Source organism: Pseudochaenichthys georgianus, chromosome 15, assembly GCF_902827115.2.
Source record: "Pseudochaenichthys georgianus chromosome 15, fPseGeo1.2, whole genome shotgun sequence".
NCBI lineage: Eukaryota > Metazoa > Chordata > Actinopteri > Perciformes > Channichthyidae > Pseudochaenichthys > Pseudochaenichthys georgianus.
In genome coordinates, this window is record NC_047517.1 from 21861746 (window position 1) to 21879025 (window position 17280).

Genomic DNA, 17280 nt, shown 5'->3' on the forward strand with positions numbered 1-17280 from the left:
CACTAGGCGGTGCACACAAGGTACACACAGCCATAATAACTTTGTATTATTAGTGTAGGACACGTTTTATTCATGCTTTCACATAATTTTACAGCATATTGCTATACTATTTCAGACTCAGTATTTACATTCTTACATTCAAAGAAAATCAGTAATATCTTTAAAAACTACAGTCCTTTTATATCAGCTGTGCACCGTTATGGTGTAAATATAACCTATCTATGAATTAGATCAAATGTAAAAGTCAGCCGAATTAGTGTTGATACTGCAAGGAGACGTATTGTGTGAAGAGAAATTGAAGATGTTGTTTAATTGTTGAATATATTTATGATCCATGTCAAGTATTCAGTTTCGGCGGCATTTTCTCAGTTTTTCCAAAGGTCTTCTCATCAGGGCTCTATAAATAAAGAACTACGGCAGATCTGTAATATGTATTGCAGCCGAACCGTGTATTACAATGCCGTTATGTGATGACTTTCAAAGAGAAAAGCAAGAACACTCGGAATTAAGTATTATTCTTTTTAAAATGTTTTCCGGATTTCATATCATATAAACACCAAATCCCAGCATGCATTGCGGCTAAAACATCCAATAAGCGAGCTTAAAACCATAGCTGAGGATCTTGGGTAATCGCTCGAAATGCCTACGTCTGTTTCCGGTTATTTTTATTTTGAAATTCAGTTCCTGACGGACGCCAAAAAAGCCCGAGATTATGGAATTAAACCAATAAATAAAAGCAAGGATAATTGAGTGTTATTGGTGAGTAAATAACAGTGTGTTATTTTGAAAATAATAACAAATTAGAAGGAAAAAAAGATTTAAAAAATACAGATTTCAGATTTTCGGCAACAAAAGTCAGAAATTATACGATTTCAAATAAAAGCAATAACTGTGGCTTGATATTGAGTAAGAACACCGGAGAAAAAGACGTGCTGCAGGCAGTAGAAATACATTGCTTTTAAAATCCTGCTGTGCAACACGAAAAAAAGGGGCAAATCGTGTTGGTGAACACGAATCAATAGATTAAAAATCGTGTTGGTGAACACGAAATGCCGTGAGACTGGGTTGCATTATTACCATCAAGCAGCTATGGCATTTAACCAAATCTTGCTGTGTTTCAACTGGCCTCTGCCGGAAAAAAACAATGATGGCAGTGGATTGCTGTATGAGAGTATCCTATCCTTCTCTATGCTACAGTAGACCTCGGCCAGCTGTCTTTACTAATCTTCAGTGCAGCCAGTTCACCTTAGGTTAGTGAAGCAGGCCTCGCGGACCTATTGGCCGCTGCTCAGCAACATCGAGCCAGTCACAGCCACCAGGGAGAGCACTGCATAGCCACAGTGGTTGCGATGAGTAATGCTACTGCCACCCAGGACCTAAAGCATTTAATGAGAGTAATAGCAGCTACACGCACCAAGACAGAGTGACAGCATAGATTACGTGGTAAATCTTTGGGATAATGAAGAATCCTGGGACCCTGACTGGGGAAGTAATAAATTCACTCCTGTAAGAAGTGCAATTACCTCTGTCACTGGCTGCCTGTACACCAGTGTTGTGTAGGAGAAACAGAATGATAAGTCCCGCCTTAACTTCATTAATAATTAAAGACAGGAAGGAATGGATTATTAGACGTGGGAAATACTAACTTCTGATGGAAGAAATTAGTGCATTTGTAACATGTGAATAAAGAATGGCCCTTTAAATGGGCCGACATCGCACTTCTTTGCAGCTCATTCGGTGTGTTGAGAGTGTGAAAACAAATGACAAGGCTTTCAGGCTTTCATTGAGGAAGAGAGGGATAAGTACAGACAGGGGACGAGGAAACGAGAAGCAGAAACAGAGACCAAATGGCTTTTTGCTGGGAGGTTAATTTAAAGATGGTTAGTGTGTCAAACTCGAACTGGCTGATGAAGAGGGAGGTTACCTGTCACTTGGATTTACCAGGTTTGACTGATACAGCACACAGTGTTTATTCAATGGTTGTATCCATTAAAGAATGAAATCACAGGGTGGGTTGTGCTTTGTAGATGCAATCAGCTCTTACCTGTGTAGAGATGTCCTACTGAGAGTAGATTGAATGGATTTATGATGCAAGGTGCTGTAACTGTCCTACTGATCTTGTTTCAGTTGTAGACGGATTCTACTGCCTTTGCAATCCTGGTTATGCTGGGCTGAGATGTGAGCAAGACATTGATGACTGCGTGAACAGTTTGTGCAGCTCCAACTCGATATGTAGAGACCTCCATCTGGTAAGTACACACTTATCTTTGTTTGCCACTATAATAGCCTGATAAAATGGAATTTAAAATGATGTAAATCACTACAGTTGGTAACTCATTGCAAAGCACTAATATGTATTATTGCATATTGACAGACCTGAACCACATAAGGCATTGCTTATTACCTTTGATGACTGCCATGCAGTTAAAGTTTGAAAGCATTCCTTCTGCAGTAAAATATAAACAACTGCAATAACATGAATAGCGGTGTATTATTAAAAACACTAACATATGGCTTTAGGCTCTGCTACAGCTGTACAACCATCAAGTTTATATATTCCAGGCAAATCTGGCAGACTTTATTGGTCTTTTTACAAAATGTGTTTAGCAGGAGGCGATTCAAGCAAGTGTCAGGTGTCTGGGTGAAACAAGAAGGGAACAGAAGCTGTCTCATAATGACTATTAAATTAACCTCATTATTATCTCCTATTAGTCAAATCATGCCAATTATGCCATTAAGCCATTGTTGCTGATCTTTTAAAGTGCCAAAATGATCTAAAGGTTACCCAAGTAAGCTTGAGAAAATAACACAAGAGTTTATAGTATATATTCTTACCATGAAATGCATTAGATTGACCATTTTGAATATGTCTATTTGCAAAATGATATCCTTGCCCAGTAATTATGCATATTTAAAAGGTTCCTAGAGATCATAAAGCAAATATTAAAAGCATGTATTAAGCATCATTTTTCTATGGCCATTCAGTGATTTAAAATGTTCAAAGGGCCTCTAAAATGATGTATTACTTGTTGCAAGGTTCTTCCTCCCTGGCTATGTTTAGCATATAGGCATAGACAGGAAGTTACTCATATGTCAAATGTCAAGTAAAAAACATCATGTGATAGAACATGATTTGTTCTATCATATGATTTTTGTTTTTAAAGATGCACATGCTTGGGTTGAAGAGAACATTTAGGACTTTAGTTTATGCAAGGCACAGCTCTACTTTTGTAGTTTTTCAAGTGTTTTTTTCAGCCAATAACATTGATCTGTTGCAGCTGCAATAAGGCCTTGGGAACTGCATGCTGCTTACAAACTGTGCAACGAGTACCAGGGGCCTTTTTCCAACAGCTGCTTATTTGCTAACAGATTGCAGTAGTGAAGCAGATGTGTCATAGATAAAGTCTTTCGGGTTAGCTTTTTTTCCCTTTAGACAAAGACAAATAACTTCTGGTGCATAGTCCACCCAAAATGTGTGGATTTAAAATGAGTTTATGCTCTTTAAAATTAGTGCATAATATATGTAAGAAAGATGGGATGTGTTTAAGAATAACAGCAAGTTTGGGGTTTTGACTCTATGTAGATAATTAAAGCCGTATTATGTATTGCTTCACCACGCTTTGAGGTTTCAATTTCACAGTGTCATATTTTTGCTTTTCAGTGTCCTCCATCATTTACTTAACGAAGTATACTGGCATGGGTAATTATGTTGTAAAAAAATGTGTATTAAGTATTCACAGGGATACCAGAAGCAGACTAGCATTTTCTTGTGTTTCCATAAAAAAAGGGCTACTGTAGTAAGGATAACTGAAGGGCAAATGCTTATTTTCCCTCTTCATGTTATGATCTATTCTACAAGGAGTTCTATGACAAGGTTTCGAAATTCCCCTAGCAAAATGTCCTGGTTAAAACATTACAGTGTAATTGTCTGAGATAAACTGAATACTCCAAATCCAAAGACAAAAGGACACCGCATAAAAAGGGAATTTGGAGCGATATGAGTCACAATTAAAAAAAATTTGTCAAACTTTTATCTGTTTGCCAATTATAACTTTTTTGTTGTCCCATTATTTAAATAAGGTCGGTTCTTATAAACCCTACAACATAGTCTTGTTTACAGTGCAGATATTCCTCTCTGAACATCATGTCCCACAGAGCTTTAGCTTATTTTGGAGAATCGCGCTCCCTGAAGGTGACTTAGCAGCAAAAATGAGATGATGCTCTATTGCCAGGGGTAAGTAATGGAAGGCTCCTGGAGGTATCTAATTTATCAAGAGATGACGGCCCCCCCCCACCATCACCATGGGGCCCACAGTGTAAAAATGATATCCAACAAAGTTTAACGGCTCCCCTCCTGTTTATGAAATACAGATTAGCATACATTCAACCAGCAGCAGCCAAAACCCCATATACAGGATGTTGGCAATGAGGAATCCTAAAAAACGTTGTCCATATGACCAGAATTTATATTTAACCAGTTGCATTAGAAAGTAATATTAACACAAACCATTTATATGCGAGGCTGTGGCGCAATGGACTAGTGTGACTAGTGCGTTGGTGTTCGGATCAGGGGAGCACAGGTTCAAACCCCACTGGGTTAGGGTTAGGCATGTCGTTGTGTCCCTGGGCAAGACAAGCGTAAGCGGCAAGATAAAAGCGTCTAACACGTAATGTAATATACTGTATCATAATTAATGATCGTGATGCATATTGCAATGAAGAAATAAAAAACAAGTCATCGAAAAACTGCTTTGAGTGGAAGAAAAAAAGGAAAATGGAAGTAGGAGCTATAAATCTCTTTCTACAGTACAGTAGAAACAATATATTTACCAGGAATCCAAACAATATATATTACATGTTTGCTTATATAATAAAATCCTTCCTTTACAAAATATGCAGAGGTAATATTGTATGCTTTATGGAGTCTTATACCGAATGGCATGGAAAAAACAGGCTGCCTATTATCCAGAAGGTGGGTGGTAGAAGAAATACATCTGCATGGCATAATGTAATAATTCAAGACACGAATGACACTCACAGTTCAGACATCATTCCACAGGAAAGATTTTCTTTGTAAGAAGGAGGTTTTATTCTGCAATATTTTAGAGCAAATTGAGTATATAGCAAAGCATTGTTTGTTTACAAAAATATGAGTGTTTCCTAAGTGGTCTCAGATTGCCCTGCGGCTGATCCACAGCAACTTAATTACCAGATTCCATATGTATATACAATACAGTTATATTGTAATAGTGTGCTTTGCTATTATAATGACAGCAATAGACTTTTAACGGCTTACTTTACTACACCAAGACAAGTGCCTATGTAAGGTGTCACTATATTTCATTATAATGCTGTTTCCTTTTTTGTGTGTTGCAGAGTTACGAGTGTGTGTGTCACTCAGGCTGGGAGGGGGAGTTCTGCCAACGAGAAATTGATGAATGTTTATCGCAGCCATGCAAAAACAACGCAACCTGCACAGACCTTCTTAACAGCTACAAGTAGGTGTGCAAGCCGGCCCGAGGGCACTGTCCTCCCGAGGTTCATCAGTCACTTGAGAAATGCAGAGAAAAAGAAGGCGTTCAGAGATAGCAATATGTCCTTCCACTGGCAGCGGAGATAATGAATTGCAGATGGCAGGTAAAACAAATGAGTCAATCAATGGCTCACAGCATGAAAGGGGATCTGTGACTCATTGGAGGAAAAAGCTGGTGTATCTGCTTCAGCTAATGCCCTCTTCTCGCAGGGGAAAAGTTGGAGGGTGAAAAGGAATGTGAGGTGGAGTGGATGGTAGAGCTCGGGTACTCACTGCCACCAAGTGGAATATTCACCTGCCTTAAGAGCAGATACTTCAGAAATCTCTGCTTCTCCGTCCCCATCTCTGTCTCTGTCTCTGTCACATTTCCATTTAATCCCGCTCAGTGCTCTAACCTCCTGTGTCCTACATTCAGTTGTCCAGAATTAAAAGCTGCCCCGACCAGTAGTTCAATTAACCTTTAAATTCCCTGCACTGTCTCACAAAAGATCCAGGAGTGCTGTGCCAATACATGGACTGCACCACTGTGTACTTCTGTGCATGCAGGAAAATGTATCGAGGGGATCGTTTGAATTACTGTGGTAGTTGTGCATAACCTTACAGTACAGCTGCTATTTTCATTGACAACCACAAACCCTAAAAGAACCCAATATAAGTTGTTTATTTATTTAGGATTCAGTTTTATTTATGCCAAAATGACCTCTACAGTGCCCTATCTCCTCTCCGGTGTATCCAAGGTGTCTGTGCTCTCTGGGCTGGACAGGTGTGGACTGTGCAGAGGATGTGGATGAGTGTGATTCTGGGCCCTGTCTAAATGGAGCTCAGTGTCAGGAGTCAGATGTACCTGGGGACTTTTCCTGCACCTGTCCCCCCTTCTTCAGCGGCCCCTTGTGCACCCATCCCTATGACCCCTGCGACCCCCTCCACAATCCTTGCCTGCACAACTCCACCTGCCTGACACACTCCAATGGAACAGCCTCCTGCAGATGCCCAGCTGGTGAGTGAACATACCGCCAGACTCATAGTAATAGTGGGGAGGTGTTTCCAGTCCACATTTCCAGAGTAACTGCACCATTTTGTTCAAGAAGGTACTGATTGTAGACAACCTGCACAGTTAACTACTTTGAGTACTCGTATAAAAAACGAACTAAACATGATAGATCAAAGGGTTCAGGTAACAAGATGAAAATAAAAACCTGTCATACTGAAGCATGCACCATTTGTATCTCCTCCCTGAACTGTATGAGGGTTTCAAAAATGTTATTATTTTAACAAAGACATTTTTTATTTTTTTGCATGAGTCACATCAAATGTAGATTTAAACTTTTTATTTTGTAGCTTTTGTTGTGGGATGTGCATAGTAACTCCCCCCATCACACACACACACACACACACACACACACACACACACACACACACACACACACACACACACACACACACACACACACACACACACACACACACACACACACACACACACACACACACACTGAGTATTGATATTGAAAAGGGAACACAGTGTAAACGCTTTGAAGATAAACGTTTGTCCTAATTCCGATGTTTTCATATAATCAGGTTCCTTTATGCATGTAAAGCAATACACTAAGACTTCAAACACACATCGTATATCCATTCTATTAGCAATGGAGCCATAAGAAATGACCACCATCTTGTTGAAATAATGAGGTCTTATTAGTTTTCTTTGTGATAGCTTAGGATTTATAAATGGTTAAGTCTTTTAACATTCATACTGTCAGTGTGCAGGTGAAGATGCTATGGCTGTGCTGTACCTAATGGTTCTATCAGCGCAGAGATGAAAAGATGTTGCCAGATATAAATAGAGTGACTGGGGTAGTTTCAGAAGGCTTCCTTAGAGAGGAATAGGAAATGAGGTGCTGGCTGCATACATTACACCAAGAGCTTTGCGTGGGCTTGGTCGTCTTCACTTCACACAAGTATTGCGACTCACTGCTCTCCATTATTATTCACCATAAATCCATCCTACATAGCTACAGTACTACGCCACAAACGCAGAGCTGTTATACGATGTGTGGCTCGATCCCAGTGCAGCAATTTTACAGACTTGTTATTTACCATTCAGTGTAGGATATTTGTCAAGGAAATTGTGTAGGTCTTACATTATTCCCAGGCCTAATTAAATTGAAATCTGTCTGCCAGATGTACTGCTACAGTATAAGCAAATCTCATCCCACGCATTCTGGATGGACAGAGGACACCACACAGTAAACATTATCAAGGTTAACTTGTTATGAAATCCTCTCCAATTAGCCATTTCACCCATGGCTTTTAGCTGTGCTTATTTGCATGGTGTGTGGTAGAGATGCAGGGTATGAAAATGAACTGAATTAAGGAGATGGGAGTTTATTTTACATTACATAATATTGAACATGTCTCAGTCCAAGAAGATGGTTGTATAATCATTGGTGCATACATAGTATGGCAGCAGTGTGTACAAGCTAATGGGCAACACAAGTATTGAATTAGAAACCTTTAATTTGACTTAAGATAGTGTCTCTTTCGTAGAGAAATTATGGTGTACAGCCCAAATGTCACATATTAGATTTTCCAAGTGCAGCTTAGTCGAGCAACACTAAAATACAGACCATGTGTGTCTTTTTCTGTATCGGCACAGTTGGAAATCATGGCAGCTGCACCGTAGTAAACATGCCTCAGGGCAGACATGAAGGCTTGTGCTGTTAATGAAGCTGTATTATGGACTACATCAGTCGTCTAGACATAGGTGTGTTGAAACATGAAGCTGGTATTGATGGCATTGGATCGTGTAAACAATATATATGTGTCGATGGATTGTGTCAGTGGAGATGGAGGGACAGCAACGTACAGTATATGTTTCTCAGTGTGTATTTCAGCTCACGAGTAACAAGTAATTGCAGTCTACAAAGGCTGAGTTATGTTGGAGATATTTAAGTGTTGCCATTACACCATGTTTCCTCCAGAGAGCACGGACAAGCTTATTTTTGTAGGAAAAAAAGCCGTCTCGCTACTTTGATTCTTGAGAAAAGAAATTGGTAAAGGAATACGCATCAAATATGTTTGGGTATGTTATTTGTTTGTTTTTTAAATGCATTGTTGCTAGATTTTATGTAGGTCTAAAAACACGAGTATTATTAGAAACATTGAATTGAAGGTAGATTGGGAAAGTAGTTGACCTTTGCTCAGACTGAAGACGTCGCCAGTGTGCTGATTGGAATAAACATAGTACAGCCATCGTCATAGCAATCAGTCACACAAATACTACCTCATTAAGCTTAACTGTTGCTGAAGCTGTTGTTGCAAAAGGCTTCAACTTGCATGCTCCTTTCTGGGCTGTTTGTAAACTGAAGATGCACGGGTATCTATTGTGATGATACCCAGGAGACAGTAACGGTCTGATAGTGGATGTTAGCTGTCCAACTTTTTTAATAGCCAGTCTTCCGGCTATATCTGATGGCAGCTGACAGGGGTCTTTCATTAAAGTTAAACACTTTCACAGTGGGTTTAATGATGTTTTTTTCTCAAACCTTCTGTACTGTGTGTAGTGTCCTCAAGCTTAGTGTGCGGCCATAGTTTTCCCAAGACACTTCACAAGAGGATGAGTCCGACAAAAGGGGTGATGTTGCAACTTTAGTGTTAGTCAGTTGAACGGGAACTAAAAGGCAGCCATTAGGGGCTCCCTACTGGGCGTACATTAAAAGGATTTGTAAAACACAGTAACAATGGAAAAGAGTTTTGTCGACAAAGGTGCACCCGTGACAACCTTGAAGCCTGAATAAAGCCAGAGCCAGCTGAGAGAATAATTTTAAAAGAAAATATATAAAGGAAGCAGTTATCCTCTCTTGATTGTAGAGGGCCCCTGCAGGAAGTTTGTATTCTTCCAGCAGTGACTCTCCGCTGCGGCTCTGGCCAGGAGGCCTAAGTCATCTTGCCTGACCAGCACAGATGTTCCACTCTCCTCCTAATGAGGCGCCTCAGCAGGGAGTGCCAAACCTGATAGAAGAGCAACTGGAAAATGGGAGAGTTAGGGTAGAGGTTGGGGTGAGGGTTGATGGCCGACAACCACAACAAATTGAACAAACACGCACAGCATCACTCACCACAGAGGCAGAGTTACGACAGATTGTGAGTCCTGCACACCATCTTTACTGTTGGCTGTCCTTGCTTAGCAGAAAACAATTGGCACATTTAAAATGCTGCATTCTTGTTTGAAACTGGATCTAGATGCTACTGTATGTTTCATGTTGCCATAGCTGTCAATTTTTTCTAGAGCTTATTTTGACCAGCAATTGTTTTGATTATTGTCAACACTGCTGTCTCAAAATGTATTTAAAGTACACAAACAATATATGATACAATAATGTTTTTTACTCAGTCTGAAACTGGAGATGTAGACACAAAGTACAATCTACGAGATACATGATTCAATGCAACAAAATACTGCATTTATTAATGTATTTGTGGAAAAGACTCAAATAATATGGCATATTGTGATTTGTATTGCGATGGGCTTTTAAAAGATAATAAGATAAAATGTACTTTATTGATCCCAAAATGGGAAACACAAATTGTTACAGCAGCATAATAAAAAAAGGTATTGTACATAATCAGAAATTAAATGAGTAGCAATAAACAATTCTAAAATATAAACATCTCAAACTAAAAATACACTGGCGTTATCTCAGGGATGGTAAATAATTAAATTGAGACCTGCACAAAATACAACTCAAAACATTATGTATCCTACATAGTGATGAGAGAGAAGGGTCTTCTAGTCGACATGCAGGATTAACAATTGGTAATTATGTCATTTGCAGAAAGGCAATAACAAAGTGTATGATTGTTGTCACAATGGAAAGAGCACTGAATGACTGTCGCATTTAATGTTTTACAATATGTTAAAATGCTGTGCCCATTACTACGTTTTCATTGGGTGTGGAGTTGGCGTTTATCAATTTTAAAAGTGGGCTATTTGGCAAGAGCACAATCGGCTTGCCTGTGCAGGGGAGGCATATGATTGTTGCAGTGGAGTGAATTAATTCAGAAGCATTGTGCAGTCCCTTTACATGCAAAACCCATTTGGTCTCCATGGCTCAGAATATCCCCAGAGGTGTTCCTGGCCAGATGGAATACAAACCCCTTTATTTGCATGGCATGCTACACTAGCCTTCACCTTCCACAAGATTGAGATTGTGTCCTACCAAACAGTTGGTTAATGAGCTACTGTGAAGCTGTGCCAACATGAGCACTGACACACACCTAACATGATATTAAAAAAGATGTGTTGAGAATATTTGATGCCAAAGATGTGTTCGCTGCCTGTTTTATAGCGGTAGTAGATACTATGACTTATACTAGATATTCTTTAATTTTTAAACCATCTGTCCTGCCAGATGGATGTAAATATCACTAGGCTTTGGTTCTTGTCTTGGTATACTGATAAAGAACATAATGCGCTTTAACTTCTGGGACTAGACTGCTAACAACATACTCTGAGTCAATTGACTGTATTCTTAGTGTTTTATAAGACGGAATTCTAGATTAACATGATTTTCTTCATCGTCTTTAATTCCGATCGCATTTATTTATTTCATGTGAGCTACAGTATATTTATTGTCATGCTTAGTATTCGTCAATTGAATGCTTAATAATAACAATCATAATGTAAGCAGGAGATAGCCACTCTGATGTTAAAAGTCCATTTAGAGACAGAGATATGCAGTGGCACTGAGAGGCGATAAAACTGTGTTGTGTTCTGACTCATTACTTAAGCTTTTTGTAATTTAAGCAATAAACCGAACCAATTACTGAAATCAAATATATTGCAAAGAAATATCTCTCAAAGACATATTAGTCCATGACAGTATTCCAACAAAGTTCATGGCATGTAAATCACAGCTCCATGGGGAACACGCATCTAGTCTAATATTCTGAAAGTCACACACAGGGGCAACAAAATATAAAAATGTAGCAGGTGTTCTAGCTCAGTATGAGGGCATGCACCTTCAGTGAGCAAAGGTCTCAGTACGCTAGTGATATTCCATTGCTGAGGGCAAGAGGTGATTCATTTCTTCTATTTTAGCTTTCTTCTGGTTCCTGCCTGAACAACAGCTGCATAAAAAATAGGACAGAAAAAACATCAATGTTGGTGGTATCTGCAGTTTTCTCTTCATACAAATGTTAAGCCATAGGTGGCTGATAACATATTGATGTTTAACTCCTGGATGCCTCTCAGCAGGTAAAAATACCCAAATGTCTGAATATAAACTGGTGGAGACTGGCTTAAGTGCTGACAATATATACTCATTTCATGTAGAATATAGCCAAGGGCATGGATTTAATTTCCGATCTTGGGGAAAACAATGAACTCAGGGAGTCTTCTGTGTATGAATACATACTTTCAGTTATGGAGAACAAAATGTCACCAAATACTTTTCTTCACTGAAACTTTTCTTACGGTTCCATAAGTCTTTTTCTGTTTATTTATATATTATTTTTCAATCACTTTTTGATGTTTGCTGTTTGTAAAGCTTATTTTTGCTTTTTGCAAAGCTGCCAGGCTATGTAGAGCCATAGCAAGCCATAACAAGCCATAGCAAGCTTCAGCAATCACATGTCCTGAGAGGCAAACATTAAAAAGAAAAACTAGTCACCAATGTGCTCACTAAAGCTCATGAAGCTTATAAGCACAGGGCATCAGCCCAAGGCGGCCTAGATGAGTGCATCTGGATTTACTTTAAGTCATAGTGCTCTTTGAGCTTGTGACAACATGCGATAGAGGACACGTGGATGTTGTGATTTACTCAAATTGTTATTAAAAAACCTTAGATATTTCATTGAAACTATGCCCTTAAATGTTTAATGTGTAATGCCTGGCCATAGCTCAAAGACACAGCATTGTACCTCTATTACTGGGTCGATACAATCTAAACTTACAGTCATCAGTTATATGAAAAAAAAAAGACTCCTGTCAAACGAAACCATTTTGCTCAAATGTAGCCCTGGTGTGTTCACCTGAAGATAGACATTAGCTTTAGCTATGGTCGGGTTTATATCATCTCTTCTTGAGATTAATGTATTTGTATGCATGGCCCTTGTTCAATGTGCAGGTGACTGCTAAAAAAACAATAGCCTTTCTTTGCCATACTGTATGTAAGAAATGGTTATAACCATCGGACTAAATATATTGTTATTGTCAGTATGTTCCGGCAAACCAAAGCTCCATTCAGAAAGGTCCATAAAGTTCTAGACAAAGTGTTGATGAATTTACACACAGACAACAGTGTTTGATCATGACATGAGGGGTATATTTTGTTTGGCATTGTTTAAGCTGTGGTTACGTACTTGCACACCGCTGTGAGAAAGAGGTTTGTTTCTACATAATGTATATTTGCCTGGGACGGCAACAGCTGTACCTTTTAACAACTTTTAGATAAACTCAGCGTTTTAATCATTTTGTACATTCATAAGCAATACTGAGGAGGTGGTCCAGTTGTGGTTGCTGGGTAACTTGGCTGCAGTGTTTTGTGTTTACATGGAAAGAGATATTTATCCTTAACCCACTTATTTAAGTAACCCAGTTTACAGTCAGTGCACCGAAAGGCCTCACAAGCATGATGTACCCCCGATTAGAAACCGGCTCTGAAGACTAATTTGATATCTGGTTTGTCTGCCCATTTCGATTTGTTTTGTAACTGCCCACATTTATTGGTTTTTTGCAAAATTAATGATGTGTCTGCCTGTGCCAGATGTATCCCTTTTTGCAGATTAACATTTTAGAACAAACATACAATTTTATACAAAACCAAACAAGGCCTTTCTAGATAATAAATTAATTCAGGTTCATTTGGTCATTTGTTGTTTTAATCAATGTATTTATTTAAGTAACTTGTGTTGTAAACTTTTATATTTGCAAATAGATAATGATGTTCCAGGATTATCATTTTCAAACGTGTGCAGTACAAGAGAGCCCATCACAAATGTAAACTGTTAAACCTCTCAGGAACTTGGTTGTGTTCACTGAATTGCATGGCTATCTGCCCTGTTTGCCTTGAAAATGTCTGCTGTTAATGCACATGAGACAATGAACCCAAGTGCTTATATAATTACTTCATCACCTGTAAACAATCACACACCTGAACATTTTATTGGCAGATTCATGTGAACCTCGAAAAAAACATGGCTATAGCCTAAGAATCGACTAGTCTAAACAATGTGTGCAGTGCGCTCACATTCACCAGGTTATATGGGACATGCATGGTACAGTATGCATGTTTATTTTTAGGAAAATACATACTCTTTTCATCGCGTGATTTGGTGATTCCAAGAAAAAGTTTTGGGGCATTTCTGTTTAGTTGGAGGTGAAAGCTTTAAATGCAAACAGATTTGATGAATCTTGCAGGGATTGTGCATGTTTGCAATGTTTGAAATACAGTACACTGCCAAATAGAGGCCGAAATATTTCAAATTAAAACGTCTAACTTTGGAGAAACAGAACTCAACGCAGATAGAAAAATAAATGAAATTGATGTATTTGGTTGCAGCCGGGAAATCATACACAGATTATGCAATCAGTGACGTCTGATATCTGATGTACCATATGACAGCCCTCTGATGACACCACAGACAAAGACAGTAATCCACATTGCACGAGTGAAAGGGTAATATCATTTTAAATGAACCCCCTCTGAGAAATTGTTACATCAAACTGACAGCAACTTTGATGAGAAGACTATAGTCACAGATGTAGCAGTCCTGAGCAAATACACACTTTTAAAATGAAGACATCACTCATATTTCAATTGAAGCGTCCATCAAAGTTAGTTTGCGCTCTCCGCTGAGGATTCCCCACAATTTCTTCTCTTCGGAGACATCCACAGGCAGAGGCAGTGATCACATGCCGGAGCTCCAGCCAGATGATGGAATGACTACGTACACACACGCCTTGGGTATCCCTCTCCGTACTCTGTCAAGAAGAAGCATCCAGTCACTGCTCAGTGGCAGAAGATGCATTACATTGCGGTGACATGTGAAATGGTCCCTGAGGTGCTCCACCATTGCTTTGACTGACAGACCAGCCTGGGAAACCTGTACTGTCCCATAATTCACCTGGTGCTCTGTGGTCTCGTGGATTCCCTCTCCCTCCCGCATCCCAAGATGCACGGAGCTGCTTCAGTGTCGCTGTCATACTTTTTCATCAGCGTCATTCTAGCTCAATAGAAGATTCTTCATGTATTATCGTAATAATATGCTTTATTGTTTATTCAGCTGATTACTAATGGGAGCTGCTTGTAGAGCTCCATCTAGTTGTTAAGCCATATTTTATTCAACACTTACTAATCAATAGACCTGACCTTCATCTGGCTGAATAGCAAACCACGAATAATGGCTCTCTATTTGCTGCACCTATCTAAACTCAAATAGGTATGAGCTATGTTGTTGTCTGCCATCTGTTTTATGTACAGTTTAAAAGCATTGAAATGGAAATGCATTGTTGCCATTACAAAGCATACATGGTGTTACCTCAAGATGTATAGTATGATTGCAAACAATACGGGAAAACAATTACATATCTAATTAATTGTAACTGTCACGTAGTAAGCAGTATTTAAAAAATGTTCCTTCATTGATACTTCTGCATCCATGTTTATAGAATATAATATGAAACATATCTTCTTCAATTTTAACCAGCTGCAAATATTAAACCATGTGTTTGATGCTTATGTTTCATCAGTTCTGTCATGTATCGTTGTTGATGTTCTTTTGATGTTCAATTCTTTGTTTTCTTTTGTGCAACACAAATTCCCCAAGGGGCAATAAAGGTTTCATTCATGTCCTGTTAATTGGAAATGTCGTCATTGTCAACACATTCTGCTCTCAGCTGGGAATGTATATGTTCAAGAGCCAAATATATGGCTCTTAATTTAAAGTAGCGGGAGTAACATAATGAGACAAGGAAACAATAACATCGCTAACACTTATAAGCTACTTTTTGATCTTAACCCTAATTATGCTTGGCAGGGAGAGCTGCAATAGTAGTCGTTAGTCAGTAGAGGTCTCTGCTCAATAGTAGAAGAGTAGGATTGTACAGTACTTCCTGTATTTCGACTCTTAGCTCATCAAATGAAATAGCAGTGTCAAAATGCATAAAGTATGGAAGCAAATGCTGGCCTTAAATATTAAAAAAGCTAAGGTTTATTTAATATCCCTGGCCCTTGACACTTAACTCTAAATATCTTATCTCTGACTTGACTTAAACCTTCCTTTACTTATTTTGATAACAACTTACTAAAAAAACTAATTGAATTTAAGGAGTTTTACAATATATTTTTAATACTGCTTGCTGAATTTGTTAAACCAAAAATATATATACAACGAAAAATGCACTGCTTACATTTATTTTGTAAGCCTTTATTACGATAGATGGTTTCTATACTCAATAATGTTAATGCTACAGTATACAGTGATTCCCACAGAAATTAAATATACTTTGGGGGAACTACTCTGGGCTACTCTGAAAAATGTTGAGATTTTTTTCTCAATTCCTGCATTCTAGTGCATTTTCATAGTAACACTGCACTTCAGACAACCTACAACTGGTGATGGTGTCTAGGTCTTTAAGTGTTAAAAAGTTGTAACTAGCTAGCAGATGCTAATTAGCGTTTTTTATGCTAACTAGCTTTATGGCTATTTTGTAAGTTGCACCCACCTTTATTTCTCTCCAAAAATATGAAAAATCTCCAAAAAAAATCTCCTCAGAAATCTCTCAAAAATGTAGGAGCGGGGCTAGTCCTGGTGGGCTACCCAGGCTGAGTGACAAGGTGGCATCCAGGAAACTGAAATGTGCAGGTCACTGCCATCGACACCAGGAACTTCCAGCTGGCAAGTTAGTACTCTGGGAGCCAACACACGGGCACCGACCAAGAGGGCGCCCCATGCCAACATACGTGGAGGTGCTGAGGAAGGATGTGGGGGTGGAAAGCTCCACAGAGCTGGCCGGGTGTATGGAGGACCGTGAGGATTGGCGAACCCGTTGGCAAACTCGTCTAAGGACGATCTACTGTAGTAGTAGTAGTCCTTGATTGGCTCAAGTTCACACCTTTTTAGGGGCGGGGCTAGTGATGTTGTCCCGGGGATGTTTAGGAGTTGATAAAGGAGATAATCCCACTGACGTCATCATTTGATTCCAAAAGTGGGTCTGGACTCGCGCCCATAGAGGCTGTTTACCAGTATAATGGCTCCCCCCAAAGTATAATTTATGGGTGGCTCCCCCCAAAGTATAATTTATGGTTTTTTAAGTTAAGTTAAGTTTTTTACTCACTGAGCACTCATTGCCACCAATGCAAATGCAAATGAGTGCTCACTGAGTAGAAAAAAAAAAAAAACACACAAATTATACTTTGGGGGGAGCCATTATACTTTGGGGGCCCCCCAAAGTATTAACATGCTGTGGGAATCACTGCTATAATTTGAGTGGTAATTAAATGTCATCAAATGTAGTTATTCAGAATAAGGTTTTAGTTTTCATATACAAATTCAGGTTTTATGGGCATTATTTGCTTCTATTCAATTGTGTATTTGTGGTTCATGCATTATTCATTTTAACTTCATATAACAGAGTCATTTAATTTGGACTGTTCAGCAGTAAAGCATCACCACCACCACACCAGGCACCAGAGGAATACCTCCGACAGGCGGAACATTACCAGCTCCCAGGGCTGCCTTCAAAA

At 39.0% G+C, this 17280-nt stretch overlaps 1 protein-coding gene across 1 annotated transcript in view; it reads left to right on the forward strand.

The window, feature by feature from the left end:
* eys (eyes shut homolog) overlaps window positions 1–17280 on the forward strand; it is a 275597-nt gene that overhangs the window by 132740 nt on the left and 125577 nt on the right. The window contains 3 exon segments of the mRNA XM_034100069.1: window positions 2128–2249; window positions 5377–5498; window positions 6271–6530. Coding sequence (XP_033955960.1) covers window positions 2128–2249; window positions 5377–5498; window positions 6271–6530 — 504 coding nt within the window.